Source organism: Manis javanica, chromosome 3 (genome assembly GCF_040802235.1).
Source record: "Manis javanica isolate MJ-LG chromosome 3, MJ_LKY, whole genome shotgun sequence".
NCBI lineage: Eukaryota > Metazoa > Chordata > Mammalia > Pholidota > Manidae > Manis > Manis javanica.
In genome coordinates this window covers 80,487,858-80,498,309 of record NC_133158.1, presented here as the reverse complement: position 1 = coordinate 80,498,309, position 10,452 = coordinate 80,487,858, and the positions used below count along the sequence as shown (strand labels likewise).

Sequence of the window (10,452 nt, the reverse complement as noted above, 5' to 3'; positions counted from 1 at the left end):
CACCTGATCATCTACATTTGCCCTCTTACAGCACTAAACTATGTTTTCTACCTTTATCTTGCATCTACCTACCACTTCAGCATTTTATTAAAAATTAAAATAATAATAATAATAATAATAATAATAATAATAATTAGGGAGAAATGTGGGATTCACATATAAATCAAGTATAAAAATCAAACAAATATTCATATTTGACCTGATTGCTTATAGTTCATAATGCGTGATCAAAACCAAAAGTTTCTGTGATGACTGCCCTTACACTGTTCACCATGAAAGAACTTATTCACTATGTAAGAACTTGTTCACCATGTAAAAACTTGTTCGTTATGCTTCAGAAGATTGGAGACTGTTGAGAATTAGGCTTGGGGTGGATTAATGATTGTGCATTGAGTCCCCTATACAGAATTTTATTGTAGTTTACAACCATTTGATCAATAAATATGAGAGATGTCCTCTCAAAAACAAATAAAATAAAAATATATCTTAGTAAAAAAAAAAAAAAAAACATCCCTACTATATAAGTGAATAAATCTTCTTACTGTTTAAGCATTTTTGGAAAAGCTTATTTACAACTGAATAAATATTAAATGATGTACTCATATCTCTTGCCTTACCTTTCTATACAGATCTTTGTAGCCAAGTTCTTAAGTAGCATGGGAAGTAAAATATGCCTTTTCTCTCAGCCAAAGAAAACAATGCTTAACTGTGTGGTGATACATCAGGAACAAATAAGATGATCCAAGTGAATTCCTACATAACATAAGAGTATCACATACTAACGAGAAAGAAAGGGTTGTTTCATGAATGGTTCTAGGTCAATTGGTTAACTATCTCTTCCTTTCCTGTTAAAGTTTGTAAGTCCTCCCTCCTTCAGAGAGAAGTAAAAACATAACTTTTATGTTTTCTTTTTCCATAGCATACATTTTTTACATAGCATTTTTGGTCAACTGGGATTCATTTTAGAATGCAGTGTACTGAGAATTAAAATTTGAACTTTTATGGCTAACCAGTAACCCAAAAGCATTTATTAACTAACTCTTACTCACTCACTGATTTCTTATGCCTCCCTCTTGTTCATATACAATCGTGCACTCGCACACACATGTGTAAAGTGACAGGTCTATTTCTAGTCCAACTAGTTGGCACAACAAAGAAACACGACAGCCCCAGTCCCTACAGAAATAGACACATTTCAAAATGAATTAAACTAAATAGTAGTAAATATTATGATTGAGGAAGACACTTCTGCCTCGACCCATAGTCTAAATGTTAGGATTCTGTAATGTAGAGCTGTAGCATTCTTTTTCTTCATGTAGCTTTTTTCCCATGTGACTTCATCTATTTCATTATGGCCTTTAGTAACACAAGAGTGAAGATTATCAGAATGAATATTTCCAGGGCTTACATCTCTAAATGCCTATATCCAACTGACTAGTAGTTCATAGGTATTTGACTTTTTTCAAAGACATCCCAAATTCAACATGATCAAAAGAAATTCTTGGAAGGTCCCCTGTTCTCCATTTTTATGGTAGCCTCCTCAAATAAGGTGGACAAGGAACACATTGTGAGTAATCCTCCATCTCCCGCTGCCATCACAAACTTACAAAGGATCTGACAACTCTATACCTAAAATATATTTGAAATGTGCCCACACCTCTCTGTTTACACTACCTTCTCAAAATTCCAGAGTGCCAACATCGCTCACCTGAAGAACATCACTAGCTTCAGACTGATCCTCCATGCTCTTGTTCCTTTGGTTCCTGTTTCATTTTTATTCATAAACCAATTTTTAAAAGAGTACTGAATGTTTCACCTCAAAACCTAAAGTATTCTACCCACCATGACTTATGCATTTCAGCTACAACCACTTTCTAGTGCATTTTTTGAGCTACCACTCTGAAAATTCTTTTATATTTCTTAGTGTCAGTGGTAGACATATTAACCAACTTCATGTTTTGGTAAGTGAATACATATTACATATTTATTTAACACTTCCCCATTTCTCTCATCCTGGATGATGTATAATGATTCTCATAATTTGAAAATCAGTTTTTATTGGAGACAAGCAAGTATTTTCCACTGCTCAGACAACTAAAGTACCATGATTGATTTCCTTTTTGTTGTCATTTGTGGGATATTTTTACAGTTCATAAGATGTGTTCCTCACATTTCTTCAGTTGGATCCCTCGTGTGTCTATCAAATACATTCCTTAAAAGCTCAACTGCATTAAAGAATCTTTTGTTATTTTTTTTACCCCTGAGATCTTCCGGTGCTGGCCAACCACCTGTTCCAGTCTGGAGAGGTTGCTCTCTGGGCCCAATGCCCACCCATCCAGCTGAGACTTCCCTTTGCTGAATTCCTGTGTTAAACTGTATATGAGTTCTGTATCCTCCTCTTGGTGGCTTTTCTCTCATTTTGATAAGAAATCTTGTTTGACTCTTTGTTCTTTCCTCACACATGATTATTACTTTGGTTTCTACAGAAGGCTAGATTTGAAAAAATATTCCTTCTGAATGTGAAAGGCATTCTTCCTTTATATTTTAGCAAGCTGTCTTGCTTTTGAGAAATTGCATATCATTCTGATTTGCATTCCTTTGCATTGTCTCTTTGGAAATTTTCAGAAGCTTACATTATCACTGGTATTATAGAATCTCACAATAAATACCTTAGCATGCTATTGTATAATTGTTTTCTGCATAGGGATGATACTTTGTTTCCTTCCTCCTTACCTCTGTGGCTCTCTTTTTTTCTTTTCCTCCTTTCCCTTTTGTTTCCATCCCTTTTCCTTTCCATCCTTCCTCTCCTCTCTTCTCTGCTTACCTCCCCTTTCCTGCCTTCTCTTCTAACTTTCTGCCCTCCTCTCAAATCCTCGTTCCAGATGGGTCTGCTAGACTGCTCCACCACCTCCTTCTTTCTTTCACTTTAAAGATTCAAAGATTTACTTCCCCAATGAAAGAAACCGAAGAGTGTAAAATAGATACAATTCATATACAAAAGGTAGAACAAAATAAACCTACTTGCTAGTTTTCAGAATAAAGAGCTGTTTTCAATATTCCTATGAATATCACTAACTTTTAAAAAATTAAATTATGAACACAGATATAACCTATTGCATCAGCTAAATCATTATAATTATTCACTTTTTCACCAAAATTATCTCAAATTGGGTTCATAGGAACTTAACTTAAAAACTTCAAGATGGCTCCTGAGTCATTCTGGTATGGCCGCGGTTGTAGAGTTCTTGTTCTCTGCTACAAGACATCTAGGCTAACTTATACATTTCCTGCCTCAGAACAGGAGGTAGATATTTATTTTCCAGAGACCGTATAAGCAATAAAGTTCACAAGTTTCTGCTATTTCTTCTCTTTCCTTCAAAAAATAAGAGAATGAACACACAAACATGAATGTTTATCTACACACTCTTATTTTCCTTTCATTGATACTCAAAAGTTAGCATACACAAACACACAACACATACACACACACAAGCACATGGAAACACAACTTTATTCCTTGAACTGTTTGTTTTACTTTAAATATGACCTGGAAATCCTTCCATATCCTTTAGTGTTATTCCTCCTACCACCCTCCTCTTTTTTAAACACAGTACTCCACTGTGTGTTTATTCAAGTTGTCTCTCTGGAATAGATTTTTAATACGTTTCCTGTCCTTTCTCTGATACATCTCTACTCTAACCTTACTTGTAATTTTTTGAGTGACTTTGCTTTAGTTTTATCACCTCTACAGAGTCCAGTTTTCCTTTGTGACCATGTATCAATATATTTTTTGTAATATGTAAATTAACTGCAATTACATTAATTTTTATGTCTAATGTGGTTGGTCAAAGCACACATATTATTTTCTTTAATATTATCAACAGAATTTTGTTATCTTTAAATGTCTCTATTTTCATGGCTTGATGTACTTACTTTTTGTATCTTGTGTATGTGTGTGTTAGACGGTGCGTTTTTTTTTTTTTGGTGGTTACCTTTATGTTAATACATTTATTACATATCCAATCCACCTTGTTCTGTATAATGGTTTTTCAGCTTTGAGTAGTATTATTTGATTGTGACTAGTATTTAGGTGGCAATCAATGAGCTTATTCTACATTAGTTCTCTCTCTTCTCCTCTAATTTTTGTTTTACTTTCTATTAACTTTTCAATTTGAGATAACTTTAGACTTTTAGAGGAGTTACAGAAATAGTACAGAGTGTTCATATGTACATTTCACCCATGTTCCCATATGTTAACATACTAAGTAATCTTGGATCACTTATGAAAACCAAGGTGTCAAATACAGGCTTTATTATATATTTTAACAGCATTTCCACTAATGTCACATTTATGTTCCAGGATCCAATACTGGATACCTGTTCTCTTGTCTCCTTATTTTCCTTCAAACTGTGACAGTTTCTCAAGGCATCCTTATTGTTCATGACCTGTACAATATTGACGTCTACTGCTCAAATAATTTGTCCAACATCCCTAAATTTTGGTTGTCTGTTATTTGCTCAGATTATATACTTATGTTATAGATTTTAGAGAGTTAAGGCACGATGGGAAGAGTCCTTCTCATTGTATCATTCTAGAGATACATGATATGAACATGACTTATGACTGGTGATGTTGACCTTGACCACCTGATAAAGATGGGTCTGCTAGACTGCTCCACCACGTGGGAACTACTTTACCCTTTTCATAATCAACTGATTAGAAAAAGTCACTAACCTCAGGCTGCATTCAAGGGTAGTGAAATATTAGTTTATCTCTGAGGGAGAGGAGTATTAAAGGCAATGTGGAAATATGTTAACATGACCTAAGTAATTAATAAATATTTGAGGCTATAAGACACTGACAGAGGAAATTATAGCTACAAACAAATGGAAATAGATCCCATGATCATAGTAGGAAGAATTAATATTGTCAAAACGGCCATCCTGACCAAAGCAATCTATAGATTCAGTGCAATCCCTAACAAAATACCAGTAGCATTTTTAAATGAAGCAGAGAAAATACTCCTAAAATTCATATGAAACTACAAAAGACTCCCAAATAGGCAAGACAATCTTGAGGAAAAAAGAACAAAGCAAGGACTATTAAGCTCCCAAACACCCAGCTATACTGCAAAGATACAGTAATCAAAACCGTATGGTACTGGCACAAGAACAGACCTATAGATTACGGGGATAGAATAGAGGGCCTAGTAATAAACCCAAGTAAATATAGCCACTAACATATGATAAAGGAGACATGAATATGTAATGGAGAAAAGACAGTCTCTTCAATAAATAGCGTTCAGAATACTGCACTAAAAGCAAGAGAATGAAATTGGATTACTGTCAACCTCCATACAGAAAAGTAAACTCAAAATACATTAAAGAGCTATCTATAAGTCATGAAACAATAAAACCGTTCAAAGAAAACATAGACAAAAACTCTTCCTCATAAGCATGAGTAGTTTTTTTCTGGATATATCTCCCTGCACAAGGTAAATAAAGCAAAAAAGGAATACATGGAACTATGTCAAACTAAAAAGCTTCTGTACAGCAAAAGACACAATCAATGAAACAAAAGGGTAACCTACAGTATGAGAGAACAATCTCAGTATTTCCCATGTTGGACAAATAATAGCAAGGCTTCCAATCCAGAAAGAACTTTGCAGGATGTGGAGACAAATTCAACTCACAGGGTGAAGTTGATGACTGACCCTGGCTGAACCTACCTCACCTGGTAATCTCCTGTCCAAACCCTAATCATCTTTCATGAACTATATTAATCCCATGAGCTATACTAATTCCTCCAATAAGATGTCTTAACTATCCTAAGACTTTTATATCTTACGCAGAGAATAATGAACACAACTGGTGAAGTCAGTTACATAGCAATCATCAAGATGATCATCGAATTATCTCAGCAACTTTAGTGAATGCCAGTTGCTCTGTCCTCATTGTCTCAAAGGTCATCTTTAATTAAGGTCACATAGTTATATGTTTTGAGGACTGAATCTCCCCACAGAAATAAACTGATGTCATTGCAGGAAAATCCCTTAAGCATTGGATGGAAAGTTTTAATTTTAAATTGTAAGGGACATAATTATTGACACTGACCTACTGTAGTCTCCAAGGTTTTCATTCTTTAAATCCCAAATGTTTTAGAGACTAAAATTTATATTCTGAAATGCTATGAGATCAAATACCATAAAGAAAACAATGAGATGTTATAAAACACTTCTCAGTGAAATCTTGGTAAGGGAAATATCCTAATTTATTTTTAGTTTTAATATTAGCATACACAAGCATTTACTTATCAGATTCATTAATCATACTATTGTTTCTTACATTTCAAATTCTTACTTATCTTTCTAGCTCTTCTCAAAACTGAAGGCTATGAAAAACAAGAATGAAAATCAACTGAAATTCATGTGACCTATTTTTATAAGTGGAAATTCTAAATATACAGGTAAGAACACAGAAATTCTATAAAATAATTCAGGCACTTGTATTGAAAGTTATATCTAATAAGCCTGAACAATTAGCAGCTTGTATTTAGTATTTTAAAACAAACAAAATGAGTTTCAGCCTGTGCTTTATTTTGACGCTTTTATATGAAAAAATAAACCTATTTTGTCAATAGAGTTTAAATGATTAGACACATCGGTCGATACATCCTAATGAATCACTAAGTAATGATAGACGGTAACCCTTTAAGGAAAACTAAATTTGGTCTTAAAACTCATATTAAAATGTAAAGGGTTTTCTCATTTGCTAAGTGTTAGAAAAGTAAAGTATACAGGCAAGCTAACATTTATTTATTAGCTTTTAATCTAATATGCTAATGCAGTATACTTAGGAAACATTTCATAATTTTCATAGGAAACTAAAAATAGTAGATGATTAATTCCTATGAAAGAATTATACCTAAATTTTTTAAATGATGAGTTTTGAATAATTTCCTTTGTAGCATGTTCTTCACAATTAACTGTCTCAATCTACAAAAACCAAAAATGTCACTAAGGATCATTGGTAGAATACTGAAAACAAGTTGCCCCATCCCAGATCTCAGGGTGGAGCTAGGACTACAATCAATACTGCTTTTTCCCTATAGCATTGCACAACTCTTGTAAGAAGTCGCAGCTAACCTCAAATATCTACAGTTCTAATAAGAAATTGTACATGCCCATATAAGGAAAAAATGCCATGGAGGTTATGCTCTAGCAACTCTTAACTGGGTTGGATACACAACATATGCTCAGAGATTCAGAAATGGGGAACAATGTGCTTGGGACATTTGGTTAAAACTTTACTAAGGAGCATTGTATTTATGTTTACTTTACAAAAAGAAGAAAAAGATTGAGATATTTAGGCAAAATTCATCATGGGTAATGGCAAGAACATAATCAATGTTTATGGACATGTATATGACACTGGGAAAAGGAATAAGTGACAATTTATGGACATTTATTTCCTTAGGTTTCCAAGTAATTTACTTAATGGATGATGATAGTCCTATCCTTAATACTTAACGATCTTCCTGCAATTCCTAAGATGCAATTTTAACATATCTGTTTTATACTATTTCCGCACACTCAGTCTACTGGGAGAGGACATGAAAACTTTTGCTCAGATTAAATATAGGTATTTTAGGCAAATTGACGTGAAATTTATTTTAAGCATCTTTAGTATAAAAACTAACACTGAAATTATTTGACAACACTTGGGCCAACATGAGAACACTAGATTTGTACATTATTCATTCATACATTCAAAAATAAGTCTTTACCACTGTAAACATCCTCCCTGGAATTATCTACATATTCTTAGGAATCTTGAGTGCCAGAGTTGATATCATAAAGTTGACATACTCACTAGAGGCCTATGTGCCTGTATCCCAAAGGCATTAGGGGAAACTTGAAGTAGCTTTTCTTGTAAAAAGAAGAATTTGAAGGAAAATTATACACTCTATCTTAGACTCATATATCTCCATTATTTGTGTCTCAACAGAGAAGTCGGTATGATTGAGGAAAACCACTCCTTGACAAATGAATTTATTCTCATAGGATTTACAGATCACCCAGAGCTAAAGACCATTCTGTTCGTGGTGTTCCTTACCATCTATCTGATCACCATGGTGGGGAATCTTGGCCTGGTGGCATTGATTTACATGGAGCGTCGTCTTCACACACCAATGTACATCTTTCTGGGTAACCTTGCACTGATGGATTCCTGTTGTTCCTGTGCCATTACCCCCAAAATGTTAGAGAACTTCTTTTCTAAGGACAGAATGATTTCCCTCAAGGAATGCATGGCACAGTTTTACTTTCTGTGCCTTGCTGAAACCGCAGATTGTGTTCTCCTGGCTGCAATGGCCTATGATCGCTATGTGGCCATATGTAGGCCGCTGCAGTACCACACCATGATGTCAAAGAAACTCTGCATTCAGATGACCACAGGGGCCTATATAGCTGGAAATGTGCATTCCATGATTCATATAGTGTTCCTGTTTAGGTTAACGTTCTGTAGATCTAATCAAATCAATCACTTTTTTTGTGATGTTCTTCCATTATTCAGACTCTCTTGTGCTGACCCTTATATCAATGAATTGATGATATTAATCTTTTCAGGGTTAGTTCAAATCTTCTCTATCACTATAGTTCTAGTCTCTTATCTCTACATCCTTTTCACGATTTTTCAAATGAAATCCAAAGAGGGAAGAGGCAAAGCCTTATCTACTTGTGCATCCCACTTTCTCTCTGTCTCAATGTTCTATGGTTCTCTTCTCTTTGTATATATTCGACCAAATGCACTTAAAGAAGGAGATAAAGATCTACCGGTTGCCATTTTTTATACTCTAGTGATTCCCTTATTAAACCCTTTTATTTATAGTCTAAGAAACAAGGAAGTAATTAATGTTATGAAAAAAATTATGAAATAAATTTCATAGTATTCTGAAATAAATATCATCTCCTGTGGAACACTTATGTTCATTTGGTAAAACACTTTTAGAAATCATAGAATACCATGAAAACAGAAAATGACCACTTTGTACACAAAATACTAATCTACTAAAACTTTATGGTATATAAGTAAAATAAGTTCATGTACAAGAGATTCTGCTAAAATGTATTTCAAAATCTAAGCTAGCAGTTTCCTGCAGCCGTGAACTGGTAAGTATGCATGTGGTCACAAATTGTGTCAGGGTATAATTAAACTATTAACTGTTTGAAAGGGTAATGGATAATAATAGTCATAACTGATTTTAAATCATCAATACTTAATAAACCACTTAACACATTTGGCCATTCAATAAGAACTTTCTTCAATGTATTTTCATACACCTAGGTAAGTCAATATGCAATATAGCTATTATTCTGCTTTGGTTTTTTTAATTTCTCAGCTTCAAATTCTAATATTGCAAATACTAGTAATTATAAACCAGATAAGCAAATTAAGTAGGGTCCTAAACATTTTTTAAGATTCTAAAGATTAAAATTCAGATTCCATACATTTAGAAGTTCTTAACTAGATGGATATTATACCTCCTGTATCGAACCTTTATTTTAGTGGATAATTTTAGTTGGCAGACTTGCATCCAAGGATTCCCCTTCCTTTTCAAGGGCTATCTTGACTTATGTTAGGTATTTCTGCACCCACCCATCAATGGGAACCCTACATTAGCAATGGGAACCCTACAACCGTGATAGGAAAGAGCATGTGACTTATGTCGGGCCAATGAAACAAGACAGATGATTTTCTGGAAACTTCTGGGAAACACTTTTCCTTTACTTTAAAAGAAATCCATAGTAAAAGTATTGTTTCTCACTCTGAATGTAATGGTATGTGGATACAAAATCTGTCACAATCTATACTCATCTACCTAACGAAAGAGAAACCAGCTTGGAAATGAAGTCCATACAGAAAGAAGAGTATAGCTTAAGGAATCACAAAGAGACCCAGAGTCACTGGAATAAAACATTCCACTCATTGTAAAATCTAATATATATTCTTACCGTTTAAGCATTTTTGGAAAAGATTACTTGCAACTGAATAAATATTAACCAAAATATTCATGTCTCTTGCCTTGTCTCTCCCTTTATACTCTATTTGTTTCTTTTTTTTTATTAAGGTATCATTGATATACAGTCTTATGAACGTTTCACATGAGCATCATTGTGGTTCCTACATTTGCCCATATTATCAAGTATCCCCCCACCTACCCCATTGTAGTCAGTGTCCATCAGTGTAGTAAAATGCTATAAAGCCACTACTTGACTTCTCTGTGCTATACTGCCTTCCCAACGCCCCCCTACATTATGTGTGTTGATTATAATACTCCTTAATCCCTTCTTCCTACCCCCTACCCGACCTTCCCACCCCATTTCCCTTTGGTAACCACTAATCCCTTCTTGGAGTGTGTGAGTCTGATGACATTTTGTTCTTTCAGTTTTG

The 10,452-nt window shown here is 34.2% G+C and overlaps 1 protein-coding gene across 1 annotated transcript; it reads left to right on the top strand.

The window, feature by feature from the left end:
- Positions 1–8,017: 8,017 nt before the first annotated feature.
- LOC108385423 (olfactory receptor 5K1-like) lies at positions 8,018–8,938 on the top strand. The gene has a single exon (XM_037008348.2). The coding sequence runs from the start codon at positions 8,018–8,020 to the stop codon at positions 8,936–8,938; it is 921 nt and encodes a 306-aa protein (XP_036864243.1).
- Positions 8,939–10,452: the final 1,514 nt, after the last annotated feature.

Bases quoted from the DNA above. Each gene is read 5' to 3' on its own strand.
- LOC108385423 (XM_037008348.2), top strand. From the start codon at position 8,018: ATGATTGAGGAAAACCACTCCTTGACAAATGAATTTATTCTCATAGGA.